We start from the raw sequence: 27,111 nt of genomic DNA, 5'->3' as shown, positions 1-27,111 counted from the left end.
TCCAGTACATACTGCTTTTAGAGTAGCTAAGAATAGAAACAGGTGCATGTATACTTGAGTGTACACCAATGCTAGAAGTTTAGTAAATAAATTTGATGAATTTGAGGTATTGCTCAAAACATCAAAGGCAGATATTGTCGGGATATCAGACGTGGTGGAACACAGATATAAGGAATGCAGAACTGGAATTTGGGGAGTACAACGTCTACAGAAAGGATAGACAGGATAGGAAGGGAGGAGACGTTATGCTATTAGTTAAGAAACACATAAAATCCAAGGAAGTGAAGCCAGTCGACACCGCTGGACAGTGCAGTGTCGAGTCAGTTTGGTGTGACATAAGCATTGGGAAATCAAAACTGAGAGTAGGAGTGTGCTATAGGCCTAATGACTCTGATGAGTATAATAAGAAACTGTACAGGGAAATAGAGTGGGCCAGCAAATCAGAGAGTCTTATAATGGGGGATTTTAATTTCCCAGATATTGGCTGGAATTTGGGGGCTGGCCACACACACTAGCAAGGCTTTTGTGGATTTATTGGATGATTGTTTTCTACATCAGCATGTTCGTGAGGCAACAAGAGGGAGCAATACTCTTGATCTGATTATCAGTAGTGATTCTTCATGCATTAAGAATCTGCAGATAAATGAACCACTAGGTGGCAGTGATCACAGTGTGTTGAAGTGGGATTTACTCAAGGAGGTAACTACCATCAGAGGTAAAGGGAAGGGTTTTTGTTTTCGTAAAGGTGACTATGATGGTCTGAGACAGTATTTAAATTCTATACAGTGGGACCAACTGATGATGTTACCAACAGCAAACTCAAAATGGGAAGCATTCAAGGAACTAATCTTGGAGGCTACCAGGCTTTACATACCAACTAAGAAATATTGTTCAAGGTTTAGGCCTAAATGGTTGTCAGATGAACTAATGAGACATGTGGCAGAGAAGAAAAATGCATGGGATACATACAAATTAATGGGTGACATGGAAGCCTATGATAGATATAAGTTGGTCTGTAACCAAGTCACAAAGGAGATTAGGTAGGCAAAGGCAGACTACGAAAAATCCTTGGCAAAGGATGCAAAGAAAAACAGAAAAGAGTTCTTTACATATTTAAACTCAAGAAAGAAAGGGATGAATCAGATTGGTCCACTGGATATTGATGGTACAACAGTTGAGGATCCTGCTCAGGTGGCTAACAATCTAAACGAGTATTTTGCATCTACATTCACGCATGAGGAGTTATTCAGGAAGGAGAATGATGTAGGTAAAGTAAACATTGGCAGTGAGCTGGATGATTTCGTAATAACTGAGAGAAAAGTGGAGGAGAGATTGTTGAGGATAAACATAAAAAAGGCACCTGGGGTGGATGGGATCAATCCAGTTATATTAAAGCAGGCAGCAAAGGAAGTAAGCAAACCCCTAACCATAATTATGAGAGCCTCTTTGGACTCAGGGGAGGTACCCATAGACTGGAGATGTGCAAATGTAACCCCAATTCACAAAGGAGGATCAAAGGCTGACACAAGTAATTATAGACCTGTTAGTTTCACTTCTGTTCCAGGTAAATTAATGGAGGCACTGGTTAAAGAAGCACTGCAGGATCATCTAGACAAGAATTCAGTTATAGCTCAGACGCAGCATGGTTTTGTTAAGGGCAGGTCTTGCCTGACCAATTTGATTGGATACTATGATGTAGTCACAAAAGAACTGGATGCAGGGAATAACTTTGATATTATATATTTGGATCTTAGAAAGGCTTTTGATACTGTTGCACATCGAAGACTGCTGCACAAATTGGAGCAGTGTGGCATTAGAGGCAAATTGCTGCTATGGATAAGGGAATGGTTGAGTGGCAGAAGACAGAGAGTGGTAATCATGGACACTGCTCAACGTGGACTAATGTTATTAGTGGAGTTCCTCAGGGTTCAGTGTTGAGTCCGTTGTTGTTTTCGGTGTTTATGAATGATATTGATGATGGGATATCAAGTTTAATGTCCAAGTTTGCAGAGGTAACAAAGGTTGGCAGAGTTGTTAAGGACACTACTGACGCTATGCTGCTGCAACAGGTCTGGAAAGGTTGAACAGATGGGCTGAGAGGTGGCAAATGAAGTTTAATATTGACAAATATAAAGTACTACATACGGGAAACAGTAACCCCAGATCAACGTATCAACTCTGGGGTACTACACTGACATTGGTGGAGAATGAAAAGGACCTGGGGGTAATTGTGCAGGCAGATATGAAGTTCTCTGAGCAGTGCAGACGAGCTGCAAGAGTAGCTCATGGTGTCTTGTCAATGATATACAGGAATTTTTCTAGCAGGGATAAGGAGGTGATTATTCCCTTGTATAAGGCAATGGTTAGGCCACATCTTGAGTACTGTATACAGGTCTGGAGGCCTCATTTCAAGAAGGATGTAGAGCTGCTGGAACGGGTACAGAGAAGGGCAACAAGATTAGTGAATGGAACAAAGGGTTGCTCTTACGAAGAAAGGCTTAAGTTTTGCAAATTACAGAGTCTGGAGAGTGGCACCGGCGAGGTGATCTGATAGAGGTGTATAAGGCTTTGAATGGTTTGAGCATGCTCAATGCCAATGGGATTCTTCATCTTGCTCAGAATAATCACCTCAGAGGGCATAAATTCAAATTGAGGAAGGACGGATGTCGGATAGATGTGCGGAAATTTGCCTTTGGCCAGCTGGTGGTTGGTTGGTGGAACAGACTTCCATCACTTGTTGTTGAAGTTGATAGCCTAAACGAATTTAAAGCTCAACTGGACAGTGGACAGGTATTTCGAACGAACGGAGGGGTGAAATGGGAGTGGTGTGTTTTTTTTTTTTTTTTTTTTTTTGGCTGATGCTGAATAAGCTTGCTTTCTTGCATCATATGCCTCTACTAATGCTAATGGCACCTGGGGCAGATGGGATCTATCCAGTTATATTAAAGGAGGCAGCAAATGAAGTAAGCAAACCCTTAGCCATAATTATGAGAGCTTCCTTGGACTCAGGGGAGGTACCCACAGACTAGAGATGTGCAAATGTGACCCCAATTCACAAAGGAGGTTCAAAGGCTGACACAAGTAATTATAGACCTGTGAGTTTAACTTCTTTTCCAGGAAAATTAATTGATTGGATGATTAATTGATGACAAATTTGATTGGATACTATGTTGCAGTCACAAAAGAACTGGATGCAGGGAATAACATTGATATTATATACTTGGTCTTGGAAGGGCTTTTGATACTGTTGCACATGGAAGACTGCTGCACAAATTGGAGGAGTGTGGCATTGGAGGCAAATTGCTGCTATGGATAAAGGGGTGGTTGAGGGGTAGAAGACGGAGTGGTAATCAATGGACACTGCTCATCGTGGACTAATGTTATTAGTGGAGTCCCTCAGGGTTCAGTGTTGGGTCCATTATTGTTTTCTGTATTTATAAATGATACTGATGATGGTATATCAAGTTTAATGTCCAAGTTTGCAGACCATACGAAGGTTGGCAGGGTTGTCAAGGACACTACTGACACTATGCTGCTGCAACAGTATCTGGAAAGGTTGAGCAGATAGGCTGAGAGGTGGCAAATGAAGTTTAACACTGACAAATGTAAAGTACTGCATATGGGAAACAGCAACCCCAGAGCAACGTATCAACTCTGTGGTACTACACTGACAGTGGTAGAGAATGAAAGGGACCTGGGGGTGGTTGTGCAGGCAGATATGAAGTTCTCTGAGCAGTGCAGATGGGCTGCAAGAGTAGCTCATGGTGTATTGTCAATGATATATAGGAATTTTTCTAGCAGGGATAAGGAGGTGAATATTCCCTTGTTTAAGGCAATGGTCAGGCCACACCTAGAGTACTGTATACAGGTCTGGAGGCCTCATTTTAGGAAGGATGGAGTTACTAGAATGAGTACAGAGAAGGGCAAAAAGATTGGTGAGAGGAACAAAGGGGCGTGCTTATGAAGAAAGGCTTAAGTTCTGCAAGTTGTAGCATCTGGAGACTAGGCACCTGTGAGGTGATCTGATCAAGGTGTACAAGGCCTTGAATGGTTTGAGCTGGCTCAATGCTGACGGAATACTTCCGCTTGCTCAGATTAAGAACCTGAGGGGACATAGATTCAAATTGAGGAAAGACAGTTGTAGAACAGATGTGCAGAAGTTTGCCTTTAGCCAGCAGGTAGTTGATTGCTGGAACAGACTTCCATCTGTTGTGGAAGTTGATAGCTTAAATAAATGTAAGGCTGAACTAGACAAACGTTTGGAGTGATCAGATGGGTGAAATGGGAAGGGTTTTTTTTTTTTTTTTGGCTGATGCTGTATAAGCTTGCTTTCTTGCATCATATGCCTTAACTAATGCTAACTTCATAACTTGATGCAAATTGCTCTTGCAAAATATAGCTATTTAAGGTGGTCACTTGGTCCCCACAAGTGCACAACTATGCACTTGTGAACTAGTGATCAAATCTGATGTTACTATAGAACAGCCATGATTGAAGAGAGATAGAAAATATCCACTGTGTGAGTACAGCTGGGAAAATGTAAGTTTTATTATGCAATTGTGAAATTTTATCTTGGTTGTGTGGAATTAAATCTATTTATTTATACACTACTCTGCCAAGAAAACTTAAAACACGAAAGATATAAAAATTTATCACGTACCTCCACATTCAAATTGGACAATTCTAATGTCCTGCAAATCAGTTTACACATAATTTTTTATGCTCTATTTATATTAATGTATAATTGCATTTTATCTTCTCCTTTCAAGCAGCTTCAATGGTTAATCTCTTCTGTATATCGCAGCTTATTTACATTCACAAAAAAAAAAAATTTAATTCCATAAAACCAGGGTAATGAAATGTACATTTTTCCAGCTGTACCCACACAGTGGGTATTTTTTCTCTTCACTCACAGCTGTTCTTAAATAACACCTGTTCAATGGCTCTCCACAGCCAGCTTAAACAGCTGTAATTTGCAAGAGAAGTTGCAAAGCAATTTAGTGATTAAGTGTTGGCACTAAGAGAAACGTCACCCTAGATTGATTAAAAATAACAAATAAGAACTATCCAAAAATATGGATACTCTCTCTTTAGCAGGTATGTACAAGTATACATAATGAACAAAATAACAATTTTTTAACATACAGCTGCATAAATTTTATGGTGGTAAAAACAAAACTCTATGATATTTGTTATTATGTAAGAAATTGATTTAATTTCACTGGTACAATTGTTATCTTTCTCATAGTGACTAACACATTAATTGATTATGATTCACAAACATCTACCCTAATGAAACTAAAAGGTTCTTAACATTTTAAATGAAAGAGCTGCAGAAATTCTCTCCAGTACAATCAGAGTAACCAACTAAAAATTTTGAATGATCAATATCGACATTATCTTATTAAACATACACTGGACAGAGCCTGAAGTTTGACACCCACTAGCATGTATAATATAAACAGGAACACCAAATAAACTAGGCTACAAAATGCTGACTATTGACCCCAAACACAAACCTACTGCCACTATTCATACAGCTATTTACACTCTATATTATGTCCTCTTCAGCAAGAAGACAGAGAAAACATACAAGACTAAATGAACAGACATTCTCATATACCACCTTTATAAATATACCTGGTGCAACCATTTCCAATTCTGTGTGAATTGTAAACCACAATACAGATAAATATAGAAGTGGGATGGGGGAGAGCAAAATGAAAAAAACCAAAGAAAATCAGCATGTTTAACAAAACAAATAAAACAACTGACTCCATTAATAAAAATAGGGATGGGAAACTACAGAAAAAAATGAAACATTATCTAAATTAACCATAAAATTAATGAAATCCAAAAACATTAGTACTGCATTGTATTAGAGATGGTGCTACAATAATGGACGAAAAAAATGCCACAATTCAAATTCTTCAAAAGAATTCTTTAGCATGACTAAGATGCACAAAATGCTGTTGCCTCAAACTTTAATGTTTTTGAGACTGCCTAACGATCTTTCCTGTCTACATATCTGTTAGCAAATCTCAAACTTCAGGCTCCATGCCTTTTTAACAACTACACATTCAATTCAACAGAAAAGCTTATTTATATTTTTGGAACAACGTGGTTTTTGTGATTTTATGTTCTCGCACATTAAAACTGTTAAATGGTTCTTACGTCTTTTGCCACCAAAAGATTTTTCACCTTTAAATTTAAAAGTTACATCAGGCATTGTGTTATAAAACATTCCAGTTTTGTCTACATTGTAGATGCCTTCTTTTCTGCAACCTTTTCTTACATTTTACCCAAATATTTTTCACCTGTTCATTAGCACAAACAATGTTATGCTAATTTTTAAGATAATGAAGCCATCTGGCATTGCACACGTAATTCTCCTGACCTAATTGTTTTGCAAAATTTCTGATTGTACTTTTAAAATGAGGCCGCTGATGGAGAAACCAGTATCCTTCTCCACCTTAAACCATTCCAGCAGTATTGATCAGCATTTACCTTTATTTACACACAAGTTACTTGTTGAAGAGCAAAATCTCCACTATTTTTACCATACAGTATGTTACTATGTATTTGTTACTAACACCAAAAATGTTTGGCAAAATGCAACTGCATTACTTACTGCATGTGATGCTGACAAATGCTATGGCAGATTAGAGTTCCACAAGTTTAATTTCTGCTAAGAGGAAAAGTGAAAACCACCCAGTAGTTTTTGCTGTTCCCAATACTACTGAAAAGGATGTTGTGCCATTTTTTACAAAAATTTATAACTGAATTTCAGATGACAAATATGGTAACTGGTTTCCTCTCTTGCAATTAATTTTATTTCATCTCTAAATGAGGAAGATGAAGAGAAACTGAACACATACAATAATTACTCTCAGTAACTCCTGTTGCTCATAAAAATGAAATAGTACATTGAGGGAATACTGCAGAAAGAGAACACAGTAGCTCAGTAGTCCATACCCTGGATAAATGGACCAAATTTGCTTGACATATCCATGAAGTCCTTATTATATAAGTAAAATGTCTGTATATAAATATTCAAACTATAGCTGTAACTTCATTATATCCAAACTCATCATACCCAAGTTCAAGTGTATTTTTTAAATTAATTTTCTTCTATCATTAAATAATAATTACTTATTTTTAACTTGATAATAAAATATTTTTGAAAATTTAACTGTATTCAGGGCTATTCCAGAAGGGAGTTTATAGTTAGATTAGTAATCCCCCAAGTTTAATATATTTTTAAATACATAAGCAAAGCAATAATTTTAATCTTACCCAGTGGTATGCATTCTGATCTCTATTTTTTCTTTTGTTTATGAATAGTTATATTTTCCAAACTAGCCAATCTATTAACTAATGTGTACTCTATTGTTAGAAAGAAAAATGAGCAGGTGATGCTTCTAAAAATACTCTCTATTGTTAGAAGTATAACTTGCTTATTTTTCTTAGCTTGTATAAGCAGCAGTTATCCATCTAGTTATTAAATAGATCTAATGGTAATGCCATAATAAAGACAAATTAAAATGTTTGTATGCCTGTGATGCAAATACTTAAATTATATTATTAAATTTTTATAAAACATTTTCGTTATTTAAAAGCTAATATCCTGAATATTTCTGCTCACTCTTAAACAACCATATTAGTTTGCAATCCACTTTACCCTAAATACCAGGTGACCAAATGAAAGTCATTCTACTTCAAGTTGCCTATAAAGCAAACTAATACATGGGTAGACACAAATCATTTAGAAGAAAATGATTCAAATTACATTTCTTCTATATTTCTAATCAATCACAAAAGGAACATTATTTTTATAATATTTTAAGCAAAATAAAGTTTTATTACTCACCTGGTCCATCATGCATACCTTCTAGCAACCTTAAGTCTGTTACCCTGAGATTAAGGTTGGGAGGATCCTGATTTCTTACAGCCAGTGGCCCAGCAACCCTTCCACTACTGAATCCAAATTTAACTTCATATCTGTGGCCTATCTGAAATACATAAGTGAAAATAATAACAATTTCCTACATTATTTATGTTAAATTTCCTACATTCTCATAATCAGAAAGTTAAATGTTGTGAAACCACTTATCTAAAATTTCTTTATAAAATAAAAATACTACCAATTACAGATTAAAAAAAATAAATGAAATAACACAGCAATAAAAAAAAATTATAAACTAATATACCAATGAACTCAAACAAGCTAAGGGTGAATTTACATTTATTCCTGATGAATATATATCTTATTTTTTTTTATGAAAACCCCAAACATGAGAGGTATTAGAACCTATAGTACTTGGTACTGTGCTTGGGTTGGAGGTTGAGAGACGAAAGAAGATATGTGTTGACATTAGACTTGAACTTCTGTAGACTGTAAATTTCAGGAAATACATATGAAGGAAGGTTCTTCCAGAAAACGGCAGTTGAATGAATAAACAAGGAAGATGAAAAGTTGGTTCTGTGAGTTTGAAGTTGGACGGTAAATGGATGTTGGCTAGCGGCAGCACGTGTTCGGATTGTTTTGAAAGAGAGAGTGGGAATTATAGAAGCCAATTCAGAAGAACAGTGCCCATGGAAGTATCTGTAGAAGAGGCATGCAGCAGAAACAGTACGTCTATGAGACAGCGAGTGGAGAGACTCTATTAGAGATGAATCATTAATTAACCTAACTGCCCTCTTCTGAATGGAATTAAGAAGCCTGAGAGAGGTTTTGGGGGCACCACCCCAGATGTGGGAACATGGTAGGGCGGATTTGGGATTTATACAGAATGAGCAGCTATTTGGAAAAAAAGTAATGCCAAGAGCAAAAGAGAAAACCAAGTTTTTTAGATGCAGAGGAAGCAATATTTGTAATGTGCTTGTGCCAAGAGAGATTAGAAGTCAGGGTAATCCTCAAAAGAGATATATCATCTTACCTAGAAACCGGAGGGTCACCAAAGATAAGCATAGGAGCAGAATTCTTTTTGTGAGATATAAGACAAGACTGAGTTTTAGAAGGATTGAAATCAACTAAGTTGTCTTTGCACCACTGGAGAATTACCTGTAAGATCAGCATTTAAGGAATTCGTAGTGGATATTCGAGAAGTTAAAACTGATTGAGCAGGACAAGGTTTCTCAAATTAGAAAGTGGAGTGCAATGTGCTATCATAGGCAAAACTATGGATAGGATTTCCATTCAATGGAAGAAGGTCATTAATATACAAGAGGAAAAGAGTGGGGGAAAGAACTGAACCTTGGGGGACACCAGCATTAGTGGAGAAGTCAGAAGACAGAACCATCTACCATCACCCTCAGTGAGCAGTCAGAGAGAAAACTGGATAACCAATTACAAAAAACAATGGCAAACCATAAAATGGAAGCTTGTTTAGAAGACCTTTATGCCAAACACAATTGAAAGTCTTTGAGATGTCAAGAGCAACTGCTTGTCTTTCATCGAAATTTTCCATTGAATTTGTCCATAAATGGGTAACATAAGCTAGAATATCACCAGTGGATTGACACTGACCGAATCCATACTGGTGATCATTGATCAGACAGGACATTTCTAGGTAGTTTAAGAGTTGGCGGTTAATTGATTTCTCCATTACTTTAGAAAGAGTAGAAGTAATTGCAATGGGACGATAATTTGATGGGAGGAATTTGTCACCTTTTTAGGAACTGGCTGGATATGAGCAAATTTCCAAGCAGAAGGAAAAACACCTTTGGAATAAGAAAGTGAAAAAAGGTGGCAAAGAACAGGAGTAAGTTCAGGAGCACAGGTTTTGAGAACAAGTGGAGAAATACCATCAGGACCTGGAGCTTTCTTAGCATCAAGATTCATCTAAATCCTTATGACATCCTTTTGATGGAAGACCACAGGAGGCATTAAATGGAGCGTGTTCGGAATGGTGGAAGGTGTTTTACCAAGAAAAATGGGATGCAGGTAGCACAGTGGTATCATCACCGTCCTCCCCACACCGGGTGGAAAAGGCCCGGGTTCGAATCCCGTTGATGATGCGAGGAACTTTAATGGGCTTTTTTCACTCTGTGACTGAGTTAGTCGGTCTCAGGTTTAGATAGCAAGGTCCCCCCCCCCCCAGAAACTGGGATTTTTTCGTCCAGCAAAACAGGCAAATCGACCAGAGAACACATGCCATTTACAGACATAATATATAAATGGGTATATGTAAGAAATTACGGGTGGCCTTAACATAATAATTTGTATTTGATGACTCAATTGCCTGAAGGCCAGAGGTGCGAACAATGTGTTTCCAGTAAAGGCCCTCGTAATCCGTTTGTTATATGGAATTTTTCTTTGTTCTACTGAAACTATTAGAAGAAGAAGAAGAACTCTTTATTATATACAGAAGGCACATTGCTGTATACAACTCCCTTCACGGCTACAAGCCAGGGCTTTACATAAAAGAAATTATACAACATAATAAACAAAGATGAAAAAAAAAAGCAGAAAAGCAAAAAAGCATTATGACTCTAGAAAGGTTTGAACACTGCAGTGATGGATAGGTCCTCGGGAGCAGGTTCTAATGTCTTATGACATGGTCCTGGGAAGGAAGTCGACCAAGTACTTTCTGCCTGTATTTCTTATTGACTGCGAATTTGTAGAGTCGCCGTCCAAGGACTGTCTTGCAGCATTTGCACGGGTAGGAACCGATCAGATAACTTTAACCGGTTTGGAATGGCCCTGAGGCTTGGGACCAGGATCCTCCATCCACAGTTAGCCCAGAAATCTGGTACTAAAATAATGCTGACCATCATTTTGGTGGCAAAGATGAGTCTTCTCTCTTGAATAATGGAAGGAAGACGTTCGACGTTAAGAGCTGCTGCCGCCATCTGGGTGGTCCTTGGTGCAGGAGGAAGCCAAAATTTCCATATGGCCCACTTCTGTAGCCAGAATTCCCCCGCAAAAATCCATCTAAGATGGGTCGTAGCAGTTGAAGTCCTGACTTCGGTGCCATAGAGTATGACCGTATAAACACACGTCTTAATATATCTGCACCCAACAGCCTGGTCATGGATGTGCATAAGCTGGTGTTTAATCATCCACTGGAATCGACAGAACTTTATTTGCAAGTAGTCTATGTGCGGTAGAAAGGAGAGCTTTTGATCAAAAATAATGCCCAATCTGCATGTTGTTGGATGGCAGAAATCGCGGATCCTCTTAAAATGGGTTGCACTATTGTTGGGCTCCATTTGAGAGAGAAAGTCAACTGTTTTGACTTCTCAGAATTTATGCAAAGTCCGTAACCGGAGAGGAAGGCCTCAAGATTCTGGATTTTCTGAAGGATTAAGGCATTGATGTATTCAACAGTGTCTCCAGGGCTGATGGGAGTAAACAGTTTTATGTTATCGGCAAAGGTGATGATATCAGTTTGGCCCATCACGAATGACATAAGAACAGCTGAGAACAAGATTCCGGACAGGAATCTTGTTCTCAGCTGTTCTGCCTTGTGGGACTCCAGCTAATAGTCCTGGTGTAGCACAGATTGCCATTGCGAACAATAACGGTCCTGTTCTCAAGCACTGTCTGAATAAACCACAGCACGTCTCCACCAATGAGGTAATACTCACGTAGTAGCCTTGCCAAAGCGTAAACGGATATGGAATCAAATGCTGCCTGGACGCCGATATACATAACGGTGATTTCCGAACGGTGCTCAAATGCCTCGAGGATCTTGGTAGTGGTGGTGACTAGATTTGTAGCGGTGGATCTTTACTGCTTGGCATGGTGGATCTGTGGTAGCTGTTGTGGCATAATTTGGATGGTTAATGTTCTCAGAAGAGATTTCTCAAAGAGCTTTAATAGGCATGATGCAGAGGAAATTGGACGGGAGTGACTGGGCTGAGAAGCAGAGCATATTTTCGGCAGCAGTCTTACTAGATAGACATGCTACATAGGAGGGGAAAAATTTTTTGATTAAGGATCTTGTTAAATAACAATAGGATAGGATCAACAACAAATGTACTCAAGCATTTCAGCATAAATGAGGAATTCCATCAGCACCAGATGCGGCTGATTGCGTCAATAAGCTGGTGTTTGGTGAGTAGAACTGAATTTAAGGGGTCTGTCGAAATCTGATTGATTGATTGGGAATTCCTTAGTGTAGTGGATTCTGGCTGAGCAGCGAACCTAGTTATATGGTCGCGCCAACTGCCCATATTCAGTGAGTCAATGGCATCCTCTGATTGGATTCTATGGAAGGGCTTTCCCTTATTTATGGTAGCCTCTAGGTGAAGTTTTATCGCCTCCCTCTTGATTTGAATAAAAAGTGCTCTAGCACGGGAATAGGCAATTCTGTCCGAGGGTGAGCCGGAGTTTTTCCACTTTTTGTGCATGTTCTAAATGTAATTTATTATATTATAAATATATTATAAATTTATATCATATTATGAATGTAATTACCCAGGGGAATTTTAAAAAATTATCGCTAAATAAAAAATTTCTCTATAAAGAAATTCATTAAACAGTGGCCCGACTCATATATGTCAAAAACGTTTTGGCGCCCTCCTGAACTGCCACCCGTAAGCGACGCTTACCTTGCCTACCCACTTGCGGTGGCCCTGGCTGTGGTTACACGGCCCTGAATTCAGATTTCACATCCTTCAAAACCAATGGATTATTTTTTTAACAAACAGTATTCCAAAGAAGGTTAAAGTGTTACCAAACTTTTCTCACCATTTTCTTAGTGTTGCTGAGAAGAATGGCAAGTTTGAGTATTGCACTATTTCATGACATTAAAATATTTTAACATGACCAAATAATGCAATACTCAAAAGGTGATGGCATATTTAAGTGGCAGAGCAACGAAAGCTATAAAGCATCAGTATATTGTGTCTGTAATAGGTGCATATGTCAGTCAGTTTGCTGAATGAAAAACACAAGTCTCTAGGAGATAAACCCATGCAACCCCTGAAAAAGAAAATAAAAAGTTGATAACAGGTCCTCCTATCAAGATGGAATTCAAATCTAGCTTTTTCTAAACTCAGAAGACCTCAAGCTGTAGCAATATCTTTCTTGTTTTTTTTTTTTTTTTTAATTCCTTAACAGCATGTCAATGTGGAAAGTGAATACAACCACTGACCTCCCACACCAGGTGGAAAAGGCCTGTATTCAAATCCTGTCACACGGCATGAAAAATTTTTTCAGAGCCTTTTTTCTGAACCTCTTTTTCCCCCTGGGTTGCGGGTTCCCCCCACACAGGAAACATGTTTTTATTTCAGTAAATAGCAATCCGAGCACGTGCATGCAATTATAGAGATAATATACTGATACCTCATAGCCTTAATCGCTTTGGCACACACACACACACACACACACACACACACACACACACACACACACACACACACACACACACACACACACACACACACACACACACACACCTCTCTCTTAAATGAATTAATGACCTTCCAAAACTCCGAATTATCCATAAGGATAAAATGCAAGAAAGCCTGAGTCTTATGCTGCATCCACAATGAAACAAACTCATTGTTGCTTTTAAGTTCACTTATGGAACTGTTATTCTTCTAATGGTGACAAATTATAAGGATAAAATGTGTTACAGGCAATTTTACAAAGTGATAAATTAAGTGAAAAAGATAAATTAACAGCAGATAAATTAAATAAAAGGATTAGAAATTTATATAAACCAAAGGAAGAGGGTTGGGATTTGAGAATCAGCATGATGATGAGAATCAACAGGATTCTTAACTATGGATCACCTTCATGTAATACTGCAGCTAAGGGAGAAAACAAATGAATATAAAACACCATTATGCCTAGCATTTGTGGATTATGAAAAGGCATTTGACTCCATACAGCATAAGGCAATGTTTTGGGCACTGGAAAGACAAGGCATATATACCCCGTACATTATGATTTTTAAGAACATATATGAGAATGCTACCTCCTTTATTAGACTAGACAAAGACAGTAGGAAATTTAAAATCGAGAAAGGAGTTCGACAAGGAGACACAATATCTCCGAAGCTATTTACTGCTGCCCTTGAGGAAGCTTTCAGAAGATTAGATTGGTTGCAGAAAGGAGTCAATGTGAATGGAGAGTACCTAAACCATTTACGATTTGCAGATGACATTTGTCATAAGCCATGATCCCAAAGAATTAGAGGAAAATCTTAATCAGTTATGCACAGTTAGTAAGGATTTCAGACTAAAGATGAATAAGGCTAAAAACAAAAGTAATGATGAACAGGTATGCCACAGAAAGGAATATAATCATTGAAGGAGTAGTAATTGAAAAGGTGGATTCATATACTTATCTGGGACAAGTCATTAGCTGTAATAAGGATAAATGGCTAGAAGTCAAGAGAAGGATAAATTTCAGATGGAGAGCATTTAGGAAATACAGTCACATACTGAGGAGCAATATCCCAATTTGTCTGAAACATAAAATAATGAACCAATGTACACTCCACACCATGACTTATGGAAGTGAAACTTCGGCACTCACCAAAAGAATGGAAGAAAATCTGAAACTACGCAGTGAAGAATGGAGCAAATTATATTAGAAATCAGACTGTTAGATAAGAAGAGAAACATAAGGATCAGGCAGCAAACATGAATAAAGGACATTCTTATCAAAATTAAAGAACTGAAATGGACTCAGGCAGGACACATAGCTCAAAGACATGATGACAGATAGACTAAAAAAATAACAGAATGGTACCCAAGTGAAGCTAAAATAAAACCTGGAAGACAGCAATGGAGATGGACAGATGAAATTCACAAGTTCTTGGGTAGTAAATGGATGACCATTGCATAAAACAGAAGAAACTGGAAAGTTGCTGGAGAGGCCTTCATCCTGCAGTGGATTGAAAACAGCTGATGATGAAGAGTTATACTATACATACACATCAATACCAATGATCTTGGTTCTTGTAGTCCGTATAAAAAATATATTTGCATTTAATTAAGTATGATTGTGAAAATTTTAACATCTTTATGCTAAACAAATTCTAGTTTAATTTTTGTTGTACAACTTGACCATACACAAAAATCAGATTAAACTAGAATCTGTTTGCATAAAGATTTTAAAATTATTTAATTTCTTTATGCTAAGTCTTACCTGTAGAAAGCCAAGGTGGATGTTTACAAGTGCATCAGTAACTGGACATACTAGAATGTCTGAATCATGGCCAAATGTATCAGTATTCTCAGTAAAGTGAACCCTATGACGAACTGTTTAAATATATGTAATAAATTAGAATAATAATAAGAGAAATTTCATATGTTTAAATAAAGTGACAATTATAATAATAAAAATTTTTGCAAAGAAAGTATTTCAAACATATTGACTGTTGAGAATATTTAAGAAATGGGCTAACCCTTTCTTTTTAGTTCATTTGCATTATTATATAACACCAAGAAATTAATGTTTAGAGTAAGGCTGGTGTAATAGGGACAGCACTTCAAGCATTCACTAAAGAAGTAGTACAGGAAGCACCACAAAACATCTGAGAATAATCTTTAAAGTTTTAAGAAATTAAAGACAGGTTATGGTCTGTGCAGGTTGAACTACATATTTTCTCACTAATTTCCATTTATACAAAAACCTTCAATCTATGATAATGTTATTATGCCTATTGTTTGATATCAGAGAAGGAACTGTTTTACACAATCTGTTCTTCAACATCAAAAAGAAATAATAAGGAAGATATAGACATTATTTGTTAATGTAATTACGTGGTAATTATTAGTTTGCTTGCTCTACTATATCAAACAATTTTACAGTAGTCTGAAACACATTGTTGCCAGTCTGATACATACGTGTTTAACAGTAATTGACACACACTTAACACATGCTAACACATAGCACTAGTAGTCATAGTGCAAACAGCAAGAGTGAAGAAAATTATTATCAAACTGGTGAATTCTGTTGTTGTAAATGAATGCAATTTAGTTCCACAAAGCTAAGATATATATACCAAGAAGACATGCTTGTATATAAATTAAGTTTAATGCTAATAATTGATAAATTTAAAGTGCCACAGAATACTTTATGTATACTGATGAAATAACACTGGAGAATAATAATAGGAGAATTTTCACATGTTTAAATAAAGCAACAATTATAATTATAAAAATGTTTGCAAAGAAAGTATTTTACATATATTGACTGTTGAGAATATTTAACCCTTTCTTTAAGTAAATCATATTTTCTCTGAAATGTCAGTAATCTTTTCTTTTTTTCTTTTTTTTTTTTTAAATGATTCGATCCACTCAACACTCAAAGGCATTAAGTTGATTTGTTTAAATAATTGCACTGTAAAGTTGGTTGGCTCAAACAGAATACATCCCTTCTGTCTTTTAACTGTAACAGTAATGGTAACACAAGCCTGAACAATCGTTTGAAAGGAGCTTGCACATATTGCTTTAAATTATTGCTTTTCTTGTTTCATGAAACAGTACCTATTAAAGAGAAACCTAAAAAGAAAGTATTTTACACATATTGACTGTTGAGAATATTTAACCCTTTCGTTTTAAGAAAATTATATTTTCTTTGCAATGTCAGTAATTTTTTTTTTTTTTTTTTTTTTTATGATTCGATCCACTCAACACTCAAAGGCATTAAGTTGGTTTGTTTAAATATTGCATTGTCAAGTTGGTTGGCTCAAACACAATACAATCCCTTCTGTCTGTTTAACTGTAACAGTAAGGGCAGAAACTCACTATTATCACTTCACAAGACTTCACTCGTATACATATCTAACGTCAAATGTGGGGGAGCATTATTTTATTGCTCAGAGACGCAGTGTTGTAACTGGCTGTATTCACAAGATGACATGTCAGGCTTCAAGGCCGAATGACATTGTCAGGAAGTCAGATTTTTCTGTTCGAACAGAAATTTCGTTAGGCGTGACAAGAGGAAAATGGAGGAAATGCTAATAGAAAATTAAATTTGAAGTAAATAATCTGTTTTGAGCACACAAGTAAGAATAACCAAAAACAAATAACAACTTCAAGGACATTGCTCCTGTGCATTTCCGAAGCACCCTCCACTTCGACCAGCTACTTGGCATACTCACCACAAATGTCCAGTCACGGGGACACTCACAAATGGCCAAAGAAGGAAAACAGACCAACAGAATTACAAACTGAGAGGACGAACAAGTCGATCATTTCAATTTGCACAACTCATAACAATTTCTTACAAATTCAATTTTTAGGTTTGAGAAGTAATTTTTTGTTGTTATTAAATTTCATTAAAAAATTTTGTTTCGTATTTTGACAGAATAAGTCCTTATTCAAAATTAAACTTGCAGTATTTTAACTTTCCTTTAACATATAATTAATTTTTCTTTAGCGCTGATTGAATTTCGAAATTGCGTATTTTGCCCTTGAATGTCATCCTTAATTGGATTATATCGGAAATTAAATTCTTCTTTATTCATCCGTAAGTACATCTTGTAACGATTTTCATCTTCTTTCAAGCCCTGCAGTAAATGATGGAATTCGCCTTTTTTTGTTCTCTTTCAGTTGATGTCGTGTATCCATTGCGTAGTCTCTTGTTTTCTCGGCTATAAGAGAAACGCATGCATTTTCTAAATCTTCTTCAAAATCTGAGGAGGAGGATGAACTGCAAGTTTAATTTTCAATAAGGACTTATTCATTTCGCTTCAGCTTTCCTCAAAGAGAATGACACACATACAACGTTACAGGTTGCCAGATGTACCCCTTTTGGCAGTATAATAAAATTTCCAAGGTACCCCTTTTTTTAACATTTAAAAAAAGCAGAAATCATAAAACACCCTGTTGAGATGATTATTTAGGAAGAAAGAATTAACTGATTGATAAAGTTGTTGAAATGCACCCTTAATTAAAGACTCAAATACGACATTCTATCCTATTTACAAAGAGGGTTGTAGAATATTTATATTATGCTTACAAATTACATTCTACTTGACTTCTTTTTTTATTTTGTTGTAATGGTTTAAGGCTCAGGCAACAAACTTTTTTTTATTTAAAATTCCCAATATCAATATCGATTTGCTGTATGAAGAATATGTTCTGTTGAAATCATTCCGTATAAACATTGTGACAAAAGACCTCAAAAATACCACAGATGATTGGATAAAAATTTTAAATGCGTACGAAGTACGTAATACAGAAAAAAATATTAATTTTGTTTTTGCTTTGTCGAAAACCAATTACAATATGTCATGCAAAGAATTTTATGCACGTGCACTAAAAAATGAAAAACTGTTAAAGAAAATTCACTCAAATGAAAAGTATTGCTAGGTAAATATTTTCTTTTTGATAAAATAAATCAGGTTTATTGAATGTGTATTGTAAACAATTATGTAAAACATTTGATGTTAATATTTATAAAAGTTTCCTTTAGTGTTTATAACTTTTGAAATAAAATTTTCCAAATTAAACAAATTAAAACATGGGCTATAATTTGGTTAATTTTATTTAAATTTGACTAATTTTGCATTCTACGAACTTGTAAAAATCAACAAAATATAGAAATAAAACGGTTGTTATTAAAATTGTTCTGTTTTCTTAAGATATAATGCGAGTACCCCTAAAAGAGGAATGAATACCCCAAACATAAGACGAGTATCTAGAGATCAAATTTTTAATCTGGCCACCCTAAGTTACAGTGATCTCGTTTCTTCTCCGACCGACTTCGCAGTTTACATTAAACAGGGACCACAGAGTACTACTTTTATGACGAGATTCACGTGACGTGATAATAGTGTGTTTCCGCCCTAATGGTAACAGAAGCCTGAACAATTGTTTGAAAGGAGCTTGCATATATTGCTTTAAACTATTGCTTTTCTTGTTGCATGAAACAGTTACCTATTGAATACAGCCATAGACTCTTGGAAACAAATTTTTGGGTACAGAAAGGTTTAGAAAAATAAAAATATATTTATTTAATTTGAAACTGTTCTGTATCTTTAATTAAAGGAGAACTTATTCACTCAAAACCTGAATGGATGTAATTCTGAGAAAGATATAGAAACTGGAACTTGTAATGAGTTATTTACTAGGGGAACCCACAATAAAGATCTCAGTTAAATTGGAAAATTTAAATGGGATTGTCACAGTCAGTTATATTAGTTATTTTTTTCAGTGTTACACCACAACACAGACTTCACACAATGACACTAAATTAATTATGCTTGTTTGATCTACATGATAGTGGTTTTATCATTCATTTCGAGAGGTCGGAGGAGTTCAAATCCTGTCACTGGCTGAAGAAATTACTAAAAAAAACAAAAGGCTTGCAATTACAAAAGGCTGCCTGCAGCAATTGGGCAGAGTTAGCCAGTCTCAGGAAGTTGCAGGCATGGCACTAGGGTTTTGGTGCCCCTAGGCAAAAATATATTTGGTGCCCTTGAGATACCTTTATTAAATATTATTATAATAAAAATTTTGAATTTCAGCAACCCCAGACATTAGCACCCCTCATTGCCCTGCTTACTAGGCATACTGTGTTCCACCAGCCCTGGGCAGGTGGAGTAAAGTTTTTCACCTCGTCAGCATGCTTCACAAGGCAAAAATCTTTTTTGTTTCACCTTGTGAACAAAGGGACGCTTTTACCAAAAAAGACCTTCAGTTCTGCAAAAAAAAAAAAAAAAAAAAAAAAAAAAGTATTGTATCCTTAAAATTGAATAAGCAAATGAAATCCCATATTTGCCAGACCCTAAGATGTAATTTATTTTTTTCCCTAGAAAAATGTTGCCTTAATTCCCCTGTTTTATGGTCCAAACTTATACTACATGCATTAGCATTTTTTTTTTTTTTTTTAACAGTCTGTATATTGCAGAGAGGGCCAACCCTGTGGAGCTCACTGGTGGAACACCTGCTGATATGGGAGTTGGGGGGGCAAGGAACCTGTAAAAAATCAGAAATTAATAACACCATGGTGTGTTGTTGTTGTTTTGGTTTTTAGGAGCATTAGCAACTAAGGCCATATTGCTATGGGGATATGCGGTGGTCATTCCCTGACCTTTCCGCATCTTCCGTATTTGGTGGTCACGGGTTCGAACCCCGGTCTAATCAAGAAGCGTGTGCTACGCACTACTGCTCCAGCCCACCTGGCTACGGAGGCACCTACCATGATGAGTAAAGTGTGTTTGACCCTAAACAAACTTTACACACCATTTAAATCCACTTTTATTGTCAAAATATTACAATCTGCAGTTCAACAAGACTAGAACTTATGGATCATATTTACTGTTTTTTAGCATTAATTGAATGCACATAAGGCATGAATGAGCAACTCGTGATGTCAATTCCATAAGGACAAACATTTATTTGATAACCTATATTAAATTTATTTTGTATCCATAAAATTATTTAATTTTTTTTTAGTATAAGCACTTCAGTAGCATGAGGTGGGTGGGGCATGCGCCCTAGGTGTCAAATTGTAGAGGGACATTTTTATGGTTTTATAAAGGACAGCTTTCAAGGGACACTATTTTTTATTTTCCCTGAGTGCCATAAACCCTAATTACACCTCTGCTTCTGAGGAACAAGTTGTTCGTAAATCAAAACTTTACTGTATTATCTCTTTTAAACAAAAGATTTAACTCTTTTTCATTAGTTTTTGATATACTTCTCTTGCTGCATGGCTGCTCAAGATATAAACAATTTTTTTTTTTTTTGTATACTACTCATCCAATTAATAATTGTACTTGCAGCAGCGATGAATGGTTCTTGGGGTAACATGCACAGGCAATTTTGCACATTGTGAAATCAACCCCATATGCTGCCACAAAAATAATTACAGTGAAGCTGTAAATGCTTCTGGTCTTGACTGTTCAGAATATAAATGGACATTTATTATTATCTACTTTTTTAATTTTAATTTTAATTTTTTTTTTATTTGAAATGATCAGGACTTGAAGACACACATTTCTAAATTTGATATTGTCTTTGGGACACTTTGGTCCCAACAGCGACAGAGACCAAATTTAAGCTTTAAAGATTTAGAGCTTATGCTCACATTAGAAATTAATATCAATAAGTCAACCTAAACTGCTAATACAAATTTGTAATGTAAAGAGCATCACCAAAAAGGTAACTCTACTACTTATTTAAAAGCTCAAGGCAGCATTATGACAGCTGTTTTGAGACTTAACTGTCTCATATCAAATAATGAGAGGCCTCTATTAGCAAATTTAATCTGTACCACTAGAGGGACTAAAGCATCACCAAGTTAGAAAATGAATGCAGAAATATAATTTTCATATTATTTCAATGGCCATACTGAAACACAATCCCACAATGTCTATTATCTCTCTATTATATATTAAAAGGGCTTTCCTCCTGGTGATATAAATGATTTTGTAATAACGGAGAGCAAAGTGGAGGAGAAATTGTTGAAGTTAAACATAAAAGAGGCACCTGGGGCAGATGGAATCTATCTAGTTCTATTGAAGGAGGTAAGCAAACCCTTAGCCATAATTATGAGCATCCTTAGATTCAGGGGAAAGTCCCCATGGATTGGAGATGTGCAGATATATCCTCAATTCAAAAAGGGGGGTTCAGAGGGTGACACAATTAATTACAGACCTGTTAGTTTAACTTCTGTTTGGGGGAAAATAATGGAGTCACTAGTTACAGAAGTGAGGCAGGATCACCTAGACAAGGCTGCAATAATAGTTCAGACACAGCTTAGGTTTGTTAAAGGGAGGTCTTGTCTGACCAATTTGGTTGGATACAATGATGTGGTCACAAAGGAACTGGATGCAAAAAATAATTTTGATATCATATACTTGGATTTCAGGAAGGCTTTTGATACTGTTGCACATGGAAGACTGCTGTACAAATTGGAGTGGTATGGCATTAAGGGCAAGTTGCTGCACTGGTTGAGTGGGAGACAGCAGAGAGTGGTAATAAATGGACACTGCTTTACGTGGACTAATGGTATCAGTGGAGTCTACCAGGGTTCGGTGCTGGGCCCATTGTTGTTTTTTATATTTATTAATGATATCGATGAAGGTACACTTAATGTCCAAGTTTGCAGATGATACAAAGGTTGGCAGGGTTGTTAATGACAGTAAGCTACTGCAACAGGATCTAGAAAAGTTAGGCAGATGGGCTGAGAAGTGGCAACTGAAGTTTAATATTGACAAATGCAAAGTACTCTATATGGGTAGTAATAACGAAAGAGAAACATACCAACTGTGTGGTACTACACTCAGAGAGGTGGAGAATGAAAAAGACCTGGGGGTAATTGTGCAGTCAGATATGAAGTTCTCTGAGCAGTGCAGATGGGCTGCCAGAGCAAATCATGGAGTTTTGTCAATGATATATAGGAATTTTGCTAGCAGAGACAAGGAGCTGATTATATCTTTGTACACTGGTGTGTAAAACTTAAGGATCAACACTATTTCTAAATGTTACAACCACAAAATCAAACGAAACAGCCTGTGGCAATTTGCATAACTGTGGCCGTTCAGTAGAAAGCTGGTGCACATACAAATATTTTAATCACGATGAGAGGGCTCACATAAACAGATAAAAGCAGCAATTCAGCAGTTATGTGCAAATTACCAAATGGTAAGAACAATTGTTACAAACGTTCGATTGGTTTCATACAGTACTACAGATAACGAAATGGCCAGTAGACAACATCTAGATGACTTTACCCGGGTTTGAATAATTGGGAAGCTCAAGGAAGGGCGAAGTGCGAGGAGTATGGCTGCAGAGTTCAGTATCACCTATTGCATCGTTTCACGTGTGTGGTCGGCCTTCAGAAGGTACAGATAGGTACAGCTGTTCGAAGGACTAGTGGTGGTTGTGCACGAAAAACAACGCCCAATGATGACTGCTATATACTCCTACAGGCCAAGAGGGACCGACACCAAACAGTGGGATCCATTGCAAACAAGCTGCACAGGAGCACAGGATATTGCGGTTTACTGTGGCCAGGCAACTCCACAAAGGTGGACTGTTTGCCTGATGGCCAGTACACTGTCCCCCCTTTAAAACCTGCCCATCGGAGACACCGTTTACAGTGGTGCATCGAACACAAGGACTAGACAGCAGCACAATGGAGTAAGGTACTCTTTACTGATGAGAGCAGATTCAGTCTCAGCAGCAATTCTGGACGTCAGCTAATCTGGCAAGAGGTTGGCAAACGTCACCCCACAAACATCACTGAAAGGGATCGACACGGCGTCCAAGGTGTTCTCGTCTGGGGAGGCGTTATCTTGGATGGATGTATACAACTCCAGATACTGGAAGGCAGTACTGTAACCTGTGCATACTACTGTACTGAGGTAATTCTACCCCATGTGCATCTGGTCTGAGGTGCCATTGGCCCCGAGTTCGTGTTTATGGATAATAACGTCACACCCCATCACACTGCAGCTGTTGATATGCTTTTGGAAAGTGAGGACATTGTTCGTATGGATTGGCCTGCCCATTCCACCGATCTAAATCCCATCGAACACATATGGGATGCTCTGCACCCATTTGACGTTGTAGAGCGGATATCATCTTTTAAGGGCACAAAAAGTGATATTATTGATATTAAGAGTAGGAGACTGGCGGAATTACTTAACAAGTACAGGTCACTATTGAAAAAAAGCCGTGAATTAGGGTTGAATTTGAAAGTGTCTGCAATTCTGCCCAGACACGATAGGAAGGAGTATATGATGAGAGCCCTGTCGATCAATTCGGCCCTGTAAAGCCGAATTGATCGACAGGGCTCAAGGGGGCAGAATTTTTTTCAGCCTGGTCTGTGCTTGTTAACAGGAGAGACTGCTTCCACAGGGACGGGATACACTTAAATAGAAAGGGTGCAAGAATGTTTGCTGATGCTATCGAGGTAGTGTTAGGTGGGTCGGAAAACTGCTAGATTGGGGGGGATACAAGGACTAATAGATTAACAGTAGCCACTGGCAGAGGTGAAAGTGATTCTTGCACTGCTTCTATTGGGAATGAGCAGCAGCCTGGAAAATAAGATGCAGGATATTTCAGAGACTGCTGGGAGTCATTGGGGTACAAGTAAACACATGGGTTGTGTTAGGGTAGCTAAGAAAAAGAACAGGTACATGTATACTTGCTTGTACACCAATGCTAGGAGTTTGGTAAATAAATTTGATGAATTTGAGGTATTGCTCAAAGCATCAAAGGTGGATATTGTTTGGATATCAGAGACGTGGTGTCACACAGATATAAATAATGCAGAACTGGAATTTGGGAAGTACAACGTCTACAGAAAGGATAGACAGGATAGGAAGGGAGGAGGGGTTATGCTATTAGTTAAGAAACACAAAATCCAAGGAAGTGAAGCCAGTGGACATCGCTGCACAGTGCAGTGTCGAGTCAGTTTGGCATGACATAAGCATTGGGAGATCAAAATTGAGAGTAGGAGTGTGCTATAGGCCTAATGACTCTGATGAGTATAACAAGAAACTGTACAGGGAAATAGAGTGGGCCAGTAAATCAGAGAGTCTTATAATGGGGGATTTTAATTTCCCAGATATTGACTGGAATTTGTGGGTTGGTCACTCACACACTAGCAAGGCTTTTGTGGATTTATTGGATGATTGTTTTCTAAATCAGCATGTTCGGGAGGCAACTAGAGGGAGCAATACTCTTGATTTGATTATCAGTAGTGATTCTTCATGCATTAAGAATCTGCAGATACAGGAACCACTAGGTGGCAGTGATCACAGTGTGCTGAAGTGGGATTTACTCAAGTAGGTAACTACCATCAGGGGTAAAGGGAAGGGTTATTGCTTTCGTAAAGGCGACTACGATGGTCTAAGACAGTATTTAAATTCTATACAGTGGGACCAACTGATGATGTTACCAACAGCAAACTCAAAATGGAAAGCATTCAAAGAACTTATCTTGGAAGCTACTAGGCTTTACATACAAACTAAGAAATATTGTTCAAGATTCAGGCTTAAATGGGTGTCAGATGAACTAATGAGACATATGGCAGAGAAGAAAAATGCATGGGATACATATAAATTAACATGTGACACAGAAGCCTATGATAGATATAAGTTAATCTGTAACCAAGTAACAAAGGAGGTTAGGCAGGCGAAGGCAGATTACGAGAAATCTTTGGCAAGGGATCCAAAGAAAAACAGCAAGGAGTTCTTTACTTATGTAAACTCTAGAAGGAAGGGGATGAATCAGATTGGTCCACTTGATATCGATGGTTCAACTGTTCATGATCCTGCTGAGGTAGCTAACAAACTAAATCAATATTTTGCATCGACATTCACACATGAGGAGTTATTCAGCGAGGGGAATGCCAGAGGTGTATTCAACTCTAGCAGTAAGCTACAGAATCTTGAAATAACTGGGAGTAAAGTGGAGGAGAAATTGTTGAAGATAAACACAAGAAAGGCACCTGGGGTGGACGGGATCTATCCAGTTATATTAAAGGAGGCAGCAAAGGAAGTAAGCAAACCCTTAGCCATAATTATGAGGCTTCCTTGGACTCAGGGGAGATACCCATGGACTGGAGATGTGCAAATGTGACCCCAATTCACAAGGGAGGATCAAAGGCTGACACAAGTAATTATAGACCTGTGAGTTTAACTTCTGTTCCAGGAAAATTAATGGAAGCACTGGTTAAAGAAGCACTGCAGGATCACCTTGACAAGAATTCAGTTATTGCTCAGACACAGCATGGTTTTGTTAAGGGAAGGTGTTGCCTGACCAATTTGATTGGATACTATGATCTAGTCACAAAAGAACTGGATGCAGGGAATAACTTTGATATTATATATTTGAATCTTAGAAAGGCTTTTGATACTGTTGCACATGGAAGACTGCTGCACAAATTGGAGCAAATTGTTGCTATGGATAAAGGGATGGTTGAGTGGCAGAAGACAGAGAGTGGTAATTAATGGACACTGCTCATCGTGGACTAATGTTATTAGTGGAGTCCCTCAGGGTTCAGTGTTGGATCCATTGTTGTTTTCTGTATTTATAAATAATACTGATGATGGTATATCAAGCTTAATGTCCAAGTTTGCAGACAATAGAAAGGTTGGCAGGTTTGTTAAGGACGCTATTGACGCTATGCTGCTGCAACAGGATCTGGAAAGGTCGAGCAGATGGGCTGAGAGGTCCATTGACAAATGTAAAGTACTACACATGGGAAACAGCAACTCCAGAGCAACGTATCAACTCTGTGGTACTACACTGACAGTGGTAGAGAATGAAAGGGACTTGGGGGTGGTTGTGCAGGCAGATATGAAGTTCTCTGAGCAGTGCAGACGGGCTGCAAGAGTAGCTCATGGAGTATTGTCAATGATATACAGGAATTTTTCCAGCAGGGATAAGGAGGTGATTATTCCATTGTATAAGGCAATGGTCAGGCCACACCTAGAGTACTGTATACAGGTCTGGAGGCCTCATTTCAAGGAGGATGTAGAGCTGCTGGAACGAGTACAGAGAAGGGCAACAAGGTTAGTGAACGGAACGAAGGGTTGCTCTTACGAAGAAAGGCTTAAGTTTTGCAAATTACAGTGTCTGGAGACTAGGCACCAGCGAGATGATCTGATAGAGGTGTACAAAGCCTTGAATGGTTTGAGCATGCTCAATGCTGATGGGATACTGCCTCTTGCTCAGAATAATCACCTGAGAGTGCATAAATTCAAATTGAGGAAAGACAGATGTAGGATAGATGTGCGGAAATTTGCCTTTAGCCAGCGGGTAGTTGGTTGGTGGAACAGACTTCCAGCCCTTGTCGTGGAAGTTGATAGATTAAATAAGTTTAAGGATCAGCTGGACAGGTATTTTGAACAAATGGAGGGGTGAAGTGGAAGGGTTTTTTTGGCTGATGCTGCATAAGCTTGCTTTCTTGCATCATATGTCTCTACTAATGCTATACGTCCACACCCACCAGAAAATGTTCACCAGCTGAAGATGGCACTGACAGAGGAATGAACAATGTTACTGCAAGTACTTATCAACAACATTGTTCTAAGTATAGACAGGTGGTGCAAAGCCTGCATCAACATTAAGGGAGGCCATATCTCCTACTGAGGATCACCTCTACCCTTTGTTCCATCTTTGGCAGTGATGCATCTGTATCGTGGCAGCCAGTGCTATGTTGCCATTTTTGAATAAAGT

At 37.6% G+C, this 27,111-nt stretch overlaps 1 protein-coding gene across 1 annotated transcript in view; it reads right to left on the bottom strand.

Annotated features, from left to right (window-relative positions):
• LOC150077941 (adipose-secreted signaling protein) overlaps window positions 1-27,111 on the bottom strand; it is a 69,443-nt gene that overhangs the window by 12,725 nt on the left and 29,607 nt on the right. The window contains exons 3-4 of the mRNA XM_090384857.1: window positions 15,110-15,222; window positions 7,871-8,012 (exon numbers count right to left, since the gene is read on the bottom strand). Coding sequence (XP_090240983.1) covers window positions 7,871-8,012; window positions 15,110-15,222 — 255 coding nt within the window. The remainder of the gene's footprint in view (window positions 1-7,870; window positions 8,013-15,109; window positions 15,223-27,111) is intronic.

This window comes from Mastigoproctus giganteus, chromosome 11, assembly GCF_048544385.1.
Source record: "Mastigoproctus giganteus isolate SK-2022 chromosome 11, ASM4854438v1, whole genome shotgun sequence".
Classification (NCBI taxonomy): domain Eukaryota; kingdom Metazoa; phylum Arthropoda; class Arachnida; order Uropygi; family Thelyphonidae; genus Mastigoproctus; species Mastigoproctus giganteus.
Note: the sequence above shows the minus strand (reverse complement) of the source record. Positions and strands in the feature narration are given on the sequence as shown.